General features: G+C 42.4%; 1 protein-coding gene across 3 annotated transcripts in view; it reads left to right on the forward strand.

Annotated features, from left to right (window-relative positions):
* The window catches only part of TRAPPC9 (trafficking protein particle complex subunit 9), a 660,858-nt gene that overhangs the window by 191,051 nt on the left and 451,337 nt on the right, over positions 1-18,470 (forward strand). For all 3 annotated transcript variants that reach the window (XM_075920070.1, XM_075920071.1, XM_075920072.1), the window contains exons 18-19: positions 7,585-7,727; positions 15,015-15,125. In XM_075920070.1, the coding sequence (XP_075776185.1) occupies positions 7,585-7,727; positions 15,015-15,125 (254 nt within the window). The remainder of the gene's footprint in view (positions 1-7,584; positions 7,728-15,014; positions 15,126-18,470) is intronic.

The raw sequence follows: 18,470 nt of genomic DNA on the forward strand, positions 1-18,470 counted from the left end.
TCTTTGTGTCTGATAATTTTCTCTTTACTGTAGTTCAACCAGTTTGCCTGATACTGAAGTGGGTTTACCACCCATAATTTACAGAACTGCCTTGTGGAGCTTTTTCTAAAAATTTGTCACATTAGCTACTTGCCAGTCATATGGTACAGCAGCTAATTTAAAGGGTAGTTATATACCACAGTTCTACAGTTTCATAATTGACTTCCTTCATAATTCTTGGGTGTATACCATTTGGTTCTGGTGACTTACAACTGTTTAATTTATCCGTAGCTTCAGAGGAGTAGGTGAGTTAGTCTGTAACTGGAAAAACTTAAACAATGAATAGTCTATCAGCACCTTAAAGACTAACAAAACGTGTAGATGGCATTATGAGCTTTCGTGGGTACAACCCACTTCTTCAGATGACAGGAGTATTAGAAGTCCAGATCCAAGAATAAATAAGGGAAGGAGAGGGGGAAGATAATTAAAAAAAAAAAATAGTGAATTGGATTCTTTCCTGTAGAGACTGACCAGTTTGGCCAATATACATGGCAGTGGGGCGTTGCTGGCATTTGATGGCATAGATCCCATTAGTGGATGTGTGGTGAAATGAGCCCCTGATGTGATGGCTGATGTGGCTGGGTCCAGCGATTAAATTTCTTGTGTAGATGTGTAGACTATAGCCCACTTCTTAAACCCCTCCACCGCATTACCAACAATCTACAACCTGTCCTAGAACATGATCCTTCACTCTTACAGGCTTTGGGGGGGAAAGGCCAATCCTTGCCTACAGACAGCCCCCTAACCTCAAACAAATTCTTTCTAGTAACCAAGCAACACACCTACATCATAATGATCCAGGAACCCACCCCTGCCATCAGCCCCGGTGCCAACACATCTACGGGAAAGACTCAATGGACACAAATCAGATATCCGAAAAGGCAACACACAGAAACCTGTTGGAGAACATTTTAGCCTGCCCGGGCACTCATTAATGCTTCTCAAAGTCACAGTGTTGTTTCAGGCCAATTCCACAAGCCAAGTACACAAGGAAGGGTTGGAGCTTAACTTCATTTACAAGTTTGATTTGTATCCGAGAGGAATGAATAAAGATATCGGCTGGCTCGTACATTACCTTCCCCCACCTTTCCTTATTTATTCTTGGATTTTAGCTTCTGTCACACTACCCTTTCTCCAGGAAATGTTGGTATCCATCTAGAAAAAGTGTTGGGCTCATGTTACAAAATGTTCTCACAGCCCATGAGGAATTTAATAGTCCCTCTGGACAGATTTCACTTCAGATGCTCATGCGCCCCATCCACCCAAGATAGGATTTTTTTGACCATCACTGTCTGATATTCTATAGTTAAGAAAGCATGGGATTACATTTTGAATTATGAGGATTAAAAAGAAATTTGAATGAGGCCACAGTGAGAAAAATACTATGATGTAGTCTTTAACATGCAAATTATATGCCAAAAGGAGCAGTATTAAGAGTCAAAGGACAGCCTTAATGCTTACATTGCCTAACATTTGTTTTACTTTACTATCTTAATCTTTTTGTGTAGATTTTAATGTCATTCCTACGTTAAAAACAAATTAAAAATATGTATTTCATCCTACGTATCCATGATTAACATAGGAATTTTTAGCTTAACCACACAGATTTCAGTTGACCTAATGGAGGGTATCAGTAGAAACTGTTTGTTCTATATGTGTGTTAGCTACTACAGGGCAATGATACAACCATTTTGCCAGTAGGTTTCACAGATATTTGCTGACAACAGAGGAATATTGAGACTCAGGATTCCTGGGTTTAGATTCCTGTTTTGGTGGGAGAATGTGGTTTAGTAGTTGTAGATCCTTCTGCCCTGGCTTCCCATACTCCTCGGCCTCATAAGAGAATGGGCCCCGTTGACACCACCACCTCCTCAGTTCTTTGCATTCAAGTCAATTTCCTCCCATGAGGACCTGCCTAGGTGATCTGACCAGGAACACTAAGCAAACAAGAGGAAGTTTGGCACTTTCTGTTTTGGTGCTCAGCATCAGTGGGATTCTTTATGGCCATTTAAAAATGTTATGTGTTGTGCCCTGCTAATCAAGTGATCCAGATTGTTGTGTAAAAATGACCAGTCCTTTATTTACCAGTTCACCAATCCTTCTGACATGTTCAGACTTTATCAACAATGATTTTGTCGTCTTCTAAATTGTTAATAAAGATATTGAACAGCATTGTGCCAAGAAACTATCTGCTGGACTCTGCTAGAAAATACTGCCATTCAGTGATCATTCCCCTTTTTTCAGACCTATTTTTAGTAAATTTCATTGCTGCTTCTTCTATCCCCAGCGGCCAAGATGAACAAGGTTTCTCCCTCCTCCTTATGACACCCTTTTAGATATCTGAAAGCTGCTATCATGTCCCCCCCTCAATCTTCTCTTTTCAAAACTAAACAAACTCAATTCCTTCAGCCTTCCCTCATAGGTCATGTTCTCTAGACCTTGAAACATTCTCGTTGCTTTTCTCGGGACTCTCTCCAATTTCTCCACATCTTTCTTGAAATGTGGTGCCCAGAACTGAACACAATACTCCAATTGAGGCCTAACCAGCACAGAGTAGAGCAGAACAATTACTTCTCGTGTCTTGCTCACAACACACCTGTTAATGCATCCCAGAATCATGTTTGCTTTCTTTGCAACAGCATCACACTGCTGACTCATATTCAATTTGTGGTCCACTATAACCCCTAGATCCCTTTCTGCCGTACTCCTTCCCAGACAGTCGCTTCCCATTATGTATGTATGAAACTGATTGTTCCTTCCTAAGTGGAGCACTTTACATTTGTCTTTATTAAACTTCATCCTATTTATCTCAGACCATGTCTCCAATTTGTCCAGGTCATTTTGAATTATGACCCTATCCTCCAGATTAGTCGCAACCCTTCCCAGCTTGGTATCATCTGTAAACTTAATAAGCGTACTTTCTATGCCAATATCTAAATCGTCGATGAAGATATTGAACAGAGCCGGTCCCAAAACAGACCCTTGCGGAACGCCACTTGTTATGCCTTTCCAGCAGGATTGTGAACCATTAATAACTACTCTCTGAATATGATTATCTAGCCAGTTACGCACCCACCTTATAGTAGCCCCATCTAAGTTGTATTTACCTAGTTTATTGATAAGAATATCATGCGAGACCATATCAAATGCCTTACTAAAGTCTAGGTATACCACGTCCACCGCTTCTCCCTTATCCACAAGACTCGTTATCCTATTAAAGAAAGCTATCAGATTGCTTTGACATGATTTCTTTTTTACAAATCCATGCTGGCTGTTTCTTATCACTTTGCCACTTTCCAAGTGTTTACAGATGATTTCCTTAATTACTTACTCCATTATCTTCCCTGGTACAGAAGTTAAACTAACTGGTCTGTAGTTTCCTGGGTTGTTCTTATTTCCTTTTTCATAGATGGTCACTATATTTGCCCTTTTACAGTCTTCTGGAATCTCTCCTGTCTCCCGTGATTTTTTCAAAGATGATAGTTAGAGGCTCAGATACCTCCTTTATCAGCTCCTTGAGTATTCTAGGATGCATTTCATCAGGCCCTGGTTACTTGCAAGCATCTAGCTTTTCTAAGTTATTTTTAACTTGTTCTTTTTTTATTTTACCTTCTAAAACTACCTCCTTCCCACCAGCATTCACTATGTTAGGCATTCCTACAGACTTCTTGGTGAAGACCGAATCGAAGAAGTCATTGAGCATCTCTGCCATTTCCAAGTTTCCTGTTACTGTTTCTCCCTCCTCACTGACCAGTGGGCCTACCGTGTCCTTGGTCTTCCTCTTGCTTCTAATGCATTTATAAAAAGTCTTCTTGTTTCCCTTTATTCCCGTAGCTAGTTTGAGCTCATTCTGTGCCTTTGCGTTTCTAATCTTGCCCCTGCATTCCTGTACTGTTTGCATATATTCATCCTTTGTAATTTGTCCTACTTTCCATTTTTTATGAGTCTCCTTTTTATTTCTAGATCATGCAAGATCTCTTGGTTAAGTCAAGGCAGTCTTTTGCCATATTTTCTATCTTTCCGACACATTGGAATAGCTTGCTTTTGGGCTCTTAACAATCTCCCTTTGAAAAACTGCCAACTCTCCTCTGTTGGTTTTTCCCCTCAGTCTTGATTCCCATGGGACCTTACCCATCAGCTCTCTGAGCTTACCGAAATCCGCCTTCCTGAAATCCATTGTCTCTATTTTGCTGTTCTACCCTTCCTTAGAATTGTGAACTCTATGATTTCATGATCACTTTCACCCAAGCTGCCTTCCACTTTCAAATTCTCAACCAGTTCCTCCCTATTTGTTAGGATCAAATCTAGAACAGCTTCCCCCCTAGTATCTTTTTCAACCTTCTGAAATAAAAAGTTGTCTCCAATGCAGTCCAAGAACTTATTGGATAGCCTGTGCCCCTCATTGTTGTTTTCCCAACATATATCTGGATAGTTGAAGTCCCCCATCGCCACCAAATCTTGGGCTTTGGATGATTTTGTTAGTTGTTTAAAAAAAGCTTCATCCACTTCTTCTACTTGGGTAGGTGGCCTGTAGTAGACTCCTAGCATGACATCACCTTTGGTTTTTAATCCCTTTTAGCCTAACCCAGAGACTCTCAACACTTCCGTCTCCTATGTCCATCTCCACCTCACTCCAAGTGTGTTCATTTTTAATGTATAAGGCAACAGCTCCTCCCTTTTTTCCCTGTCTATCCTTCCTGAGCAAGCTGTACCCTTCTATACAAACATTCCAATCGTGTATTATCCCACCAAGTTTCGGTGATGGCAATAATGTCATAATTATACTTATTTATTAGCACTTCCAGTTCTTCCTGCTTATTTCCCGTATTTCTTACATTTGTATATAGGCATCTAAGATCATGATTTGACCTTGCCTCCCAGTTTTGCCCTGACCCTCCTTTCTCTCTGCCATTGTAGCCCACACTCCCTCCCGTTTCCGACCCATCTCCCAGGTCTCCATGTTCTTCACTTACCTGTCGGCTTTGCTCACCTGTCCCCGTCAAACCTAGTTTAAAGCCCTCCTCACTAGGTTAGCCATTCTGTGTCCAAATAGGGTCTTCCCCCTCCTCGAAAGGTGAACGCTATCCCTGCTTAGCAGTCCTTCCTGGAATAGTATCCCATGGTCGAGGAAGCCAAAGCCCTCCTGGCAACACCATCTTCGTAGGCAGGCATTCATCTCCAGGATGCACCTATCTCTAAGTAAGTATACTTAAAGATTACATGCTACCACAACAGGTCATTTTTAAATTTTAAGGTCTGATCCCATGACATCAGTGAGATTGTTTTCCATAATCAGGTTAGGAAGCTGTATTTGGAAAGAGAAGCTCTTATTTCCATTGCTTCCCCAACACAGCAAATAAAATGACTGCCATTAATTCCATAGTCAACGAGTAATAAAGATAATCACTTAAGTTACAATATTCTTAAGATACCACACTTGTTGCCTGTTTTCAGTTAAATATTGACTAGTGTGTATGAGCTTTCTTTACAATATGTGAGTTTCTAATCTTATTATGGAAAACATTCTGGCTAATAAATATTAAAGATTAAATTAATTAAATTAAAGATTAAAGCCCTGTTTACACAAACTAAGGAGCAAGCTTCTCTAAAATCACGCTGGACCTTGGGTGTTGCCGGACTAGAGACGTTCAAACTGTAGTAGGTTTTCGTCTACATTTGTAGCAAGTGTTTGAGCTGTAGGGATGTTAGTGAGTAGTTCCATATGTTCTTGACCTACCTATTTGCAACCAAACTTCATACATTAGTGTAAGAAAATATACTGACCAGTTTTCCTATATAAATGCTTTCATATATATCTGATTACACTGGGCAATGAAAACCCTATCACATCAACTGTGTACAGCGGCATGCCATGAATATTATAGCAATAAAATAAAGCACAGAGATCCATGCTTTTTATTGCAGAATTTCTAATTAAATGCTAAAGTTCTGTGTTTAGTTCCATCTTGATCTTAAACAGCGTCAGCTCTCTGGACTTGATTATTTCAGCTCTGTCATTTGTTAACTAAGCCATTTGGAAAAACAGAACAAAATTTTCTTTATAGTGGGCCTGCATTTTTTTTAAATTTTTGTACTTGCTATTGATCACCACCTGAAGTGACATAATCTTAAATTCAATAATGTCAAATGAGCAGTTATTGCAAAAGCAGTAGAAGTAACTGCACAGAATGTCCATTTGTTACTTGTGTTGATGTTGTAAGTACTGGTTTAGAGCTATATTAAGAAGCAAACTTAAGCTGCACTGTTCTGGATGAATTGTGAATGGGATAATGTGGAACCCAGGCATACAATTATTGCAGAACCCTGAATTGCTAAACAATAGAAATTTTCATGGATTTTTTTTATTTTCATTGTGACCTGAAAATAAAAGTGTGTCAAAGCACTTTACAACATGAAGTTGCTTCATAACTAGGACTTTTTCAGTCAGTTCTGGTCTCTGATTGTTCCTGTGTGGTTTTTGAAAAGTGATGGCATCTAGTGTATATTAATGGTTTACTTGGTGTAGTATTGGGCACGCTCTTTTTTTTTCTGCTTTGGTGATTGAAGTTATACCATGTGCCATTGTTTCTGAACCTTTTTGGGAAATTGCTGGATTTTCATCCTAAGACATCTGTTGCAACAACTAGTGTGATTTGGATACATCAAAGATCCGTTATGTGTTGGATGGCATAAAGTGAATAGGGTTGCCAGATGGTTTCAGAAAAAATACCGAACAAAAAAACAAACAAACAAAAAGGACCCCAAGAGGTTTTTTTTTTTTTTTTTTTTTTAAAGGACCCCGAGAGGAGTTAAGCTTAAAAAAAAAAAAAAAAAGTATGGCCTCTTTAAAAAACGCTGGTGAGGCTTTTTGGCCCTAACAGGCTGCCAGCAGCCACCCGCCATTTTTCCCTCCCTGCGTAGCTCCCCTGTGGAACCTGGTAAGCAGTAGGGTTCCCAGGCTGCCTGCGTATTGAGCCGTACAGCCCGGGATTTTCGCCTCCTGTTCAGGAAAAATTCAGAAGGTACCAGACATTTTAGGTGTCGGGTATTTTCTGAATTTTTTTACTGGACAGGAGGCGAAAATACCGTACTGCCTGGTTCAGTACCAGACACCTGGCAACCCTAACACTGAAATGGGAAATGGTGTCAGGAGACCTAGCTCATTAAGGAAAAAGCAGGGAGTCTAGAGTAGCCCTCTCCAAATTAGCATCAATAATAGCAATATATTAGTGGTTGCAAACCATTACAATACATACACCCTCATTGTAATATCGGTTAGCCAATGAGATGCTACTTTGAAATGGTCTTTAAGGAAGGAATAGTCTTATGTGTTTAATATATGAATGACACCTTTGTTTCAGAAGTTATGAGTATATTTGTAACATACTACAAATCAATTTTCATGCATCCATAATGAATTTTATTAAGACTGATTTTAGAAATATCACCATTGATGCACGTTTTCCATGACCTAATTTGATTAATCAGTTATGATATACAGAAATGAACTGGAGTTAATAACTTATTTACCATTATTTTTTTCAGACACTGGAAGCCATTTTGAATTTCAAATACTCTGGGGGACCAGGGCATGTTGATGGCTATTACAGGAACCTCTCTCTGGGCCTTCATGTGGAAGTGGAGCCATCTGTCTTCTTTACACATGTCAGTACCCTTCCTGCAACAAGGTAAGTCTTTCCTTGATCCTTGCAACCTAAGATATCAACAACACCACACAGACAAAAGCTCCATAATGGAATTAGAGGTATGGAGAGATGTGTGGAACTGCTGGATACTGTAGGATACCAATTATAACCTACTTTTGCCTTAGAAAATCTGACTTTGTGGTCAAGCAGTTTTTTGTGCATTGGAAAAAATTTTCAGCTTATATATTTTCATCTTGCTGTTTTGTTTTCAAACCATTTCCTTTTATAATGGGTACCTTCTTCCATGTCTCTTGTCTGAAATTATGATGGTATTAGTGTTGTTGTTTGTTATTTTTGACTATTTTCTGCATGCTGCTGGATAATAATGAACTACCTAAAATCTCTAGTATAATGCGCACCTATGTATAATGCGCATCTGCCTTTTAAAGGTCAAAATTCTTGAATAAACTAAACTCTTATCTATAATGCACATCCCCATTATACATGAGATTTTAAGGTATGCATAGGAAGGAAGGGGCTCGTGCCTGGCGCGGGGTCCCCTGCCCAGCTGAGCTTGTGCGTGCTGAGCTTGCGCCTTCCGGGGGCGGGAGCCTCCCCCACCCAGTTGCCGGCGCGCCGAGCTCGTGCCTGCTGCGGGAGCCTCCCCTGCCTAGCTGTCCGCGCACTGAGCTCGTGCCTGCCGGGGGGGGGGAGCCTACCCCACCCAGCTGCTGGCGCGCCAAGCTCGCACCTGCCGGGGGAGCGACCCCTGCTCAGCTGCCGGCGTGCCGAGCTTGTGCCTGCTGGCCCCCCTGCCCAGTTCGTGCCTGCTGAGGGTGAGTTTAAAACTTAAAAAAAAAATCTCCTATGGATAATGCACAGCCCGACTTTGATGTTAAAAAAACAGGAAAAAAGTGCGCATTATATTTGCGACTTTACGGTAGTAAGTTTTGCTTATTTTTTCCTAAGTGGATTTTTACCTGTTTCTCGTAGGTGATAGTTGAATAATTTATAGTGACTTCCATCCCACAGATCATCAAAGATCAAAATTTTCAATCTTTGGGTGCCTAAAATCAATGAACAATAATGAAAATAAAGTACTTTTAATAATTACAAGAGGGCTGCGCCCCCTGCTCATTATGCTTGTCAACCCACCCTCTCATTGGCCGTTTTCATGGCCAGAGAGCCCGTTAATCTTACGCTGAGCCCAGTTGCGCTCTCCATGGCTCCAAGTCACTTGCACCCATCTCCACTCCTACCCACCACACCTCACGATGGGCCCTTCTATTCGAAAACTCTTGGCCCATCCCACCTACTCATGTCCTTCAATTGCCAGATAATCTCCCCCACATGCAAATAAAATAGTCCATGGCCCACATCCCATCCCCCCTCCTTCCATTTCTAGCCCCACCTCCATCCTCTATTTCTACACCCCGATTCCCCTGCCTCCATTCCTACACCCACCATCCTCCCTAACCCCTCCCCACCCTTCCACTGCATATCCCTGCCCCCACCACTTTCCTCCATATTCCTAAACCCCCCAGCCTTTTCTAACTCCCTCTCCGAATCCCCACGCTGCCCATCCCCCACCTTCATTCCTATATCCCCCTCATCCCCACCCTTACCATATCACCCATCCCCACATACACCCTTATCCCCTTTCCTCCCTCCCTATGCACACCTGCCCCTTCCCATGAACAGGCAACCTAACCAGCAAAGAAATGGCGCCAAGTCCATAGGGAGGAATTTTGCGGGGGAGGGGTGGTGCGGCTGTTCCAGGTGTTTGGATCTCAGCAGCTGCCTGGAGAAGAGGAGTGGCAAAGGTGGCATTGATGGGGTTCTGAGATGCAGAAAAGGGGGATGTTTGTAGTTAGAGGAAATGGAAAGGAGGCAGAGAAAGAGGCTGGAGGAAGGGGCAGACAGCGGGAGTTCCTTTGGGATGCCAAGATGGGAGTCTGTGAGGAGGGAGCTGGAGGGGGCTGAGATCAGAGGATGGAAAAAGGGCCAAGGGGGCCATGCAGTGAGGGCAGTCTCTGAGTGCCACCATGCAGAGGCAGGGACCACCACTGGCTGTTTTGGCAGCCTCTGCAATGCTGTTGGATCTCTCCTTTGGCTTGGTGCTGGTGATTGCTTAGGCTTGGTGCTGGTGGGGACACTCAGGGCACAGCGGAGGATAGGGCGGCGCGTGGTTGGGGACGCAGGGTACAGAGCTGCCCCTGTTCCTTATGTGAGTGAGTCAGACCTCACACAAGCTGAAACAACTCTCTGGGCTAGGTTGGCTGAGAGACCCTGCCTGGGAAGATCATGGCCTTGTGGCCCCTGTCCCTGGACAGCAAGTCAAAGCTCAGCCCGTACCACGCACGCGGTCGTACACTACAACCAGCCATTGGCTGGTCCGGCATGCAACCAGAACCTCCACTCAGCCACCAGGCCCTGCGCCCCTTCCCCTATGGGCCGGCCTACTCCCGCATGGTGCCTGTGACCACTGGGAAGGCCCTCAACATCCCCAGGTCCAGCCACCCCAGAGCTTCTATCTGAGGTTTCCCCTCTGAGCAGTGGCTGCGACGGCACTGCTGCAGCCCCATTCCCTGCAGCATGATGATCCTGAGTGGTGCCCAGCCCCTGGATGGAATTGCTCCAAGCGCCAGGAGCTGTTTGGGGATGGCAAAGCCAACTGGCCTGGGCAGATTATGCCTCCCAAGGATCCTGCCTGCTCAGCTCTGGCCGTAGCCTTTCAGACGTTGGAATCTGCCCAGGCTGAGCTGCCAGGCGGCTTTGCCGGTCCCCAACCCGTGTCTGGGGCAAGGAGGCCATGTGGGGGCGGAGCTTGTGGGATGCAGAGTGTTGTGATGACATCACTGTGTCGTCCCACAGGAAAATCATTTTTATACAGAGCGATATTTGCTGCTATTATAATTACCCGATCAATACTAAAACCTTTCTTCTAAATAATCTGTTTCAGTTTCATTGTCTTCATTTTGTTTGAGGTATGTCTTGTGCCAGTAGCTATTTTATGAAAATTCTGTATGTTAAAGTTCTTTTTTTGGTGATGGCTTCATGATGGTATAAAGAGCAATGGTGCCTAGACCAGTGATTTTCAAAGTATGGGTTGTGACCTACTACTGGGTTGCGAAAAGACAGGCACTGGGTCACCTTGCTATAGGTAGACAAGATGGCCGGGGGGGGGGGGGCGGTGTGTGTGCTAAGGCTAGTTTCTTGGCAGTCCTTGCACTGCAGACCACACTGTGCCCAGGAAGTGGTCAACAGCAGGTCTGGCTCCTAGCTGGAGGTGACTAGCCAACTCTTACAAGATAAAGCAAAACAAGCCAAAAAATGAAGCCAATCCCATTTCAAAACAAGCCCCAAATGAGCTCTGTTCATTTTTGCTTGTCAGTGCCTAGAGACAAACCAGGAACTTGCCAATGGGAGTGTGGAGCCAGAGCTTGGGGTGGGGACAGCCTGTGGAGCTGGTCCTGCTGCTGGTCATTTTCAGGGTACAGTGTGGTCCACTGTGCCAAGACAGGCAGCAGGCCTGCCTTACCATGCCACTGCATCACTGACCAAGAGTTGCCGGAGGTAAGCTTATGCCCCAACAATTCCCTGAGCCCCCACCAACCCAGAAAAACCCTCCTGTACCTCAAACATCTCACCCCGGCCCCATCCCATAGCCTGCACTCCTGTACCCCAGTCCAGATTCCCTGCCCACATACTAAATCTCTCTGCCTCACTGTCCCCAGCCTACACCCCAACTCCCTCATCTCTGGCTCTACCCAGAACCCACACCCCTAGGCAAAGCCTCCCCCCCACACCCTTCCTTACCCCAAAACCCTCATCCCACAGCCATACCCTACAGCCTGCACTCTCATCAAAAGATATAATCATACTGGATCATGGGCATCAACAATTTTTTTCAACTGGATCATGAGAAAAAAGTTTGAAAACCATCACCCTAGGCCACATTCAATTCCTTCTTACCATCCACCATTGATAGATGGTGTTGGTTGTAAAGTTTCTCCTTACAGGGAAATGATTTTCCTTTCTGTAAATACTTAAGTTTGTGGGCTTTGAAAGTGTAGCTCTTCATTTTTGTTTTTCTTGGAGCCTGGTTTCCCTCTTATTAACAGTGTTGAAGTATGCCCTGGTCTCTGAGTTTTAAGCCTTGTGCTGGCTGCAAGAAACCTGTGCTGTGGAGTGACTGGCATTCTGTCTGCCTTAAGTGCTTTGCTGAGGGTCACATCATAGACCACTGCTGGATTTGCAAGCACATTAAACCACTGACAGAAAAGGAAATAGAGGTTCCCAGCAATGTAGATTTTCTATCTCCTGAACATTAGCTGGAAATGATTCTTGTGCAAGAGAAAGAGCTAAAAGAGGAAAGAATGTGTGTCCCAAATACCTCTCCCTTGCTCTGTACCCATGGCAGTGTCAACCCTGAAGAAAAAAGGAAGCAGTGTTGGATCGGGGTGTGGGTGGAGAGAAATCCTGACTGAAGATGGTTCAGTCAATAAGACTGTTGGAACGCACAGTGAGAGAGACCTTTGATTTATATTCATTTAAATTGTAAAGTTAGCTGTTGTTTGTGTTCTACCTTTTACTTCACTGTAATCAGTTCTGATATATATGCCACATTATTTGTTGACACTTAAAATCTATCTTTTTATAGTTAATAATTTTGTTTTATCTAATCCAGTTAATTTAGATTAAGTATTTGGAAAACTCCCTTTGGGATAACAAGATTTATGCATATAATTTCGTATTAATGAAATGGTGGACTATATATGAGCTTGCATTGTGTAGGAGGGTGCTGGATAGTACAAGACACCCATTTCTGGGGAAAGTCTGGGACCTGGTGTTTGCTGGTGTTGCCCTCCTGTGTAATTCAGAATGGCTGGCTATAAAACTTGCACAATATAGTTGGGAGTGATTTACGTGCTGGAGGCTGTAAGAGAGTAGATCAGGAATTGTTGCTTTCACAGGGAAGCCTTCTGAAAAGCACCCAGGTTACAGAATTGAGGGGACCGCAGCTATCTATCAGTCCAGACTTAACCATGATAATATCAAAAATCCATCCATTCCCCTTGGTTCTATTAGGGTTCTGAATTATTACATAATACGTTCTCTTTCATTAGGCATAGTACACATAATAATAGTCTTAGGGGCAGGTCTATACTTTAAAAAGCTGCAGTGGTGCAGCTGCACCAGTACATCTGTAGAAATTTAGTGAGGACACTACTACACAGATGGGAGAGCTTCTGTCACTGTAGTTAATGCATCTCCACAAGAGTGGCAGCTGTGCACACAGGAGAAGCTTTCCCACCAAGATACAATTGTCTGCACTGTGGGTTAGGTTAGTATAACTACATCGTCCTGGGATGTGGAAAATCCACATCCATGAGCAATGTAGTTATGTATTAATATAAGTTTATAGTGTAGTTCTGGCCTTTTATTTACTTCAGTTCTGCCTTTCTTAAATAGATAAGGTTTTCATTTACAGATTTAAATATTTACATGAATATAACATGAATATTGTTCATAATAGAAATATTAGGCTTCAATTTCAAAGTGACAGTTTAAAAAATTAAAACAGCTAACACTTCTACCAACTGCGCATTTCTAGACCCTTAATTACTAGCAGCAGACCCAACTTGCAGGGGGTTTAGTGAGAAGAACAGCAAAACGATTTTTCAGACTGAGAACCGATTTTTTTAGTGAAGATCAAAAGTTAAATTTGGAAGCTCTATTTCTTAAGACTTCTAAAAACTCAGTTGAAATAAACCTAGTAAACCTATAATGAAGACTGTTGTAGGGTGTAGTCTAGATAAATGGTTCCCAGTGTGGGTTCTTAATCATTTGTTCATGGTATGCTTGTTAGTGGTTTGCATAGAGCCAGGTGGGTTTATAATATGCTATTGATTTTTCCTCCTTGTTTGCAGCTGATTATGCTGTCTGCATTTTTTTTCTTTGAAACAATACTGATCTTAGTAACCTGGGCCGTAAAAGGACTGTCAACCAACTCATGTTTAGTAACGTTGTCTTTTATAGAGAATTGAGAAACTCCATGGTTTAATGAAGGCAGTCTTTTAATAAAGATGGTGCTGGATTGTACTTCATACCATAAAATCTTAAGTATAATGCGCACCTATGTATAATGCGCATCTGCCTTTTAAAGGTCAAACTTCTTGAATAAACTAAACTCTTATCTATAATGCACACCCCCATTATATGTGAGATTTTAAGGTATGCTAGGAAGGAAGGGGCTCGCGCCTGCTGCCGGGCCCCCCTGCCCAGCTGAGCTTGTGCACGCTGAGCTCGTGCCTGCCGGAGGGGGGGGGGTTCTCCTTTGCCCAGCTGCCGGTGTGTTGAGCTCGTGCCTGCTGGGGGAGCGTCCCCCGCTCCGCTGCCAGTGTGCCGAGCTCGCGCCTGCCGTCACCCCCCCCTCCAGCCCAGCCCGTGCCTGGCCCCCCCCAGCTAGTGCCCGCTAAGGGTGAGTTTAAAACTTTATAAAAAAAAACCTCCTATGGATATTGCACACCCTGACTTTGACGTTAAAAAAAATGGGAAAAAAAGTGTGCACTATACTCACGACTTCACGATACTTTTGAGGATACGGCAGTCAATCTTTCGGCATTCGATTTAGTGGGGTGACCCGCTAAATTAGGGGTGGGGAACCTAAAGCCTCGGGATGGAATGCAGCCCCTGGGTTGCCTGGATCTAGCCCCTGAGGATTAGGGCCTCCTCTAGCATTGGGGAGCTTGTGCTGACACTCCAGTCCCCCCACTGCCTCCCTGTAGCCCTTGGCCCCTGACTGATTTTTCTGTGGTTCAGTGGCCCTCGACCCAAAAAAGATTCCCTGCCCCTGTGCTAAATGAATGCTGATGACGCTCTCATCGTTGGTGGTACTCTCACAGTCATGAGGAATAAGGGAAATTGATGAGAGCACTTCTCCCATCAACCTCCCGTGCTGGGGATGCCCCAGGAAATTGACGTAACATCCCTTGACTCCAGCTATGCAATTGTAGCTGGAATTGCATATGTTACTTCGATTTTTCTCTGCCAGTGTAGATCTCGCCGTAGAAGTGATTCCACTAGATAGGTGACATGGGGACGTGCTGATCATAACTACGTTCTGCTATTGTTCAGCAATGCATGATCCTTTTTAAAATCTTGACAAGATTTAGCAGAGTTAGTTTTTGAGGAAAATTAAGATAACGTGATTGGAAAAGATTAAAATAAATTATAATACAGTAATTCCATTTTATACATATATAGTTCAAATACTCTGTTACTGTAGCTAGCTATAGTATTAATTTCTTTTTCATTTCCAAACAGCACCCGACAATGCCATCTACTTCTTGATGTCTTCAATTCAACTGAACATGAGCTGACCGTTAGTGCTAAAAACAATGAGGACCTAGTTCTTCATGCAGGGGAATGTCAGCGGTAAGTGCTTTTGTCATTAGAGAGATACTACTCTAGCTTTATTCTCTCAATTTCTGTGAACAATTTAATTTTTTAAGATCATTGTACAGTTTCACAGACTGTAGTCTGTTTTTGTTTCTGTGAAGATGTATCTTTGAATGCTAAGAATTTCTTGGTGTAATTTATTTTGTCTGCAGTTTTCTTCCTGTAAAATTAATTGCAGGAAACAAGGTGATTGTTATTTGTGGAACGGACGAATGGGTTCAGCATTGTATAAAGGACATAGACTGTTGGATTGACTGGCTATGTTTTCTAAAAGTTTGATAATATAATGGCTCCTGATTTACCTTAAACGCAGTGTATTTTGATGTTGAAATCTCAGTTTTTATTCACTTAAGTAGATTGAATTTATTAATATATAATCTTTGCACAGAATAGACTTTTCTTCATACAGTTCACTTCTACCATAATGACTATTTTGAGAAAAGGAGAAATACACAAAAGAAATTGGAAACAGAATAAAAGAAATGGGGAGCAATTACTGTAGGTTAGCTTTGTGGTTTGTTCCCTTCATTGGTGTCCTTGGGCACTTACCTGTCCATTCCACAGTTGTTAGACTGTTTGTTCTTAGTAGCAGGCACCATCGTTTTTTAATATCTGGAAAGTGCATGTCACATAGCTGGACATAGTCCTAAACACACAATAAATAGAGTTGAGACCATGACACTCTCAAATTTTTCCTAAGACCCTATTTCTTCTGTGATGCTTATAAGAAGTGAATTTATTTTATTATTTTGGGAGAAAATTAGTCTCATGATGACAAAACATTAAGTAGAGGCTTCCTCGAAAAGTAATGTTAATTTATTTGAAGCATGATGTTCTCTGGGTAAGATACTCAGACCCCCTCCCAACCATCTTCCCTCATAATGTTCTCCCAGCAAAATAGCCATCAATTACACATTGCTTCCCCTCTACCTCCTCCCAGGTTGTGGGGAGAGGTGAGCTAATGTGTGTTTTAGGAATGAATCTACACATACTGCTTTAGGAGTTTTAGGGAGAAAAAGTTTTTCTGATTTGATGATTGGTGAATTTGACTGCTTCTGTTTCTTCGGAAGGCATTTCACTGCCCATTTCCTGCATACTCTGAAACAAAAATGAAAGACAGATTGCTGGTTAATTGACAAGTGTTATGGACTGTTGGTTTCTTCTGCTAAGATCTGCACTTACTTCCTTTAGAATGCTCACTGTTCTGCCCTTAAAGATGGAATTGACAGTCTGCCTCCAAGTAACCTAGCTCTTCTTTTTCAATATTCATCAGCCATGAAGGCCTTTATGTCCAAACCAGGGTGAGGAATAGAATTTACTTACCACAGAGAGAGCCTATGTGAACACCCAGTTCTAAATCCAGATACACTTTTGCTTTCGATTTCTCAAGATCCTGCTTTATTATTGTGGATGTGGGCAACTTATTGTAAATCGAAGTAATTTTTTCTGCAAAATAACCAGCAATTTGCTTTCGGGGTAGTCAGATAAGCCTCTTTGAGAAACTAAATTTCATTAAACAGTTTATCTACCATATGGAATACTACTGTTTCTCAAGAGGTTTGCAGATGCTTTGCCTCTCACAACTATACTGCAAGACCTTAAGATACATGCCAGTAAGTCATCTTTGGCTCAGGATTTCTGCCATTATCTCTTTAACTGTCCTTCAACCTCCTTCATCTCACAGATTCTCATTAAACCAAGGTTACTTGTAAGGATGAAACCATTGTAAGGGAAACATTCCAGTACTGTTAATAGTGGCAGATTGTCATCAAAAGGTATTCCTCACTCCTTGAGGAGAATTGAATTATATTTTCAAGCTATTGGTGCCAATGATTTTTCCATGAGAGGGGGTACATTACCCAGCCCTCTATTTTTAAATGAAACACTACCTCCAAATTTGACACTGCAGCTGCCTGGATCAATCCTATAATGATCACTGTTGACTACAAAATCATCATCTGAGTAAATAATGAAGGTTTTAGGCAGCCATTATAGTTTTTGAAGAAAAACATAAATTTATTTATATATGGGATGCTCAGTGGTTACTGTTGAATAACTATTAATACATATGTAACAATAGCATCTTGAGAGCAGTGATGGAAATGTAGCCGTGTTAGTCTGGTGTAGCTGAAACAAAACACAGGACTATGTAGCACTTTAAAGACTAACAAGATGGTTTATTAGATGATGAGCTTTCGTGGGCCAGACCCACTTCCTCAGATCAAATAGTGGAAGAAAATAGTCACAACCATATATACCAAAGTATACAATTAAAAAAAATGAACACATATGAAAAGGACAAATCAAATTTCAGAACAGAAGGGGGCTGCGGGGGTGGGGGGGGGAGGAGGAAAAGGTAAATGTCTGTGAGCTAATGGTATTAGAGGTGATAATTGGGGAGGCTATCTTTGTAATGGGTAAGATAGCCAGAGTCTTTGTTGAGCCCCCCACGTAGAGTGTTGAATTTTAACATGAACGACAGTTCAGAGGCTTCCCTTTCAAGTGCAGATTTAAAAGGCTTCTGAAGCATGATGCAGGTAATTAAGTTGTTGAGACAGTGTCCTTTCTGGTTGAAATGGCAAGAAACTGTTTTTTCTTTGTGAGCCTGTCTAATATTTGTTTTGTGGGCATTGATCCTTTGGCAAAGTGTCTGAGACGTTTGTCCAATGTACACAGCAGACGGACACTTTCGGCACATGATAGCATAAATTATATTTCTGGATGCGCAGGAATATGTGTTCTTGATCTTATAACTCACTTGGTTAGGTCCAATAATGGTATCAGCAGAGTGAATATGTGGACAAAGCTGGCAACGGGGTTTGTTGCAAGGGAAGGTACCAGGGTTGGTATTAGTGTAGTATGTCCTCTGGTTGTTGGTAAGAATCATCTTGAGGTTAGGTGGTTGTCTATAGGAGACTATGGGTCTGTCTCCCAGAGCCTCTTGGAGTTTAGTATCCTGTTCCAGTATAGGCTGTAGTTTATTGATAATGTGTTGGACAGGTTTAAATTGGGGGCTGTAGGTGATGACAAGTGGTGTTCTATTGTTGGTTTTCTTGGGTCTGTCTTGAAGTAGATGGTTTCTAGGTATTCGTCTGGCTCTTTCAATTTGCTTTTTTATTTCTCTGGGTGGGTAGTTGAGGTTTATAAATGCTTGGTAGAGATCCTGAAGTTTCTGGTCTCTGTCGGTGGGATTAGAACAGATGCGGTTGTATCGAAGGACTTGGCTATAGATGATGGATCGTATGGTGTGTGCTGGATGGGAGCTGGAAGCATGTAGGTAACTGTATGAGTCAATGGGTTTTCTGTAGAGGGTGGTGTCTA

Source organism: Pelodiscus sinensis, chromosome 2, assembly GCF_049634645.1.
Source record: "Pelodiscus sinensis isolate JC-2024 chromosome 2, ASM4963464v1, whole genome shotgun sequence".
Lineage (NCBI taxonomy): Eukaryota > Metazoa > Chordata > Testudines > Trionychidae > Pelodiscus > Pelodiscus sinensis.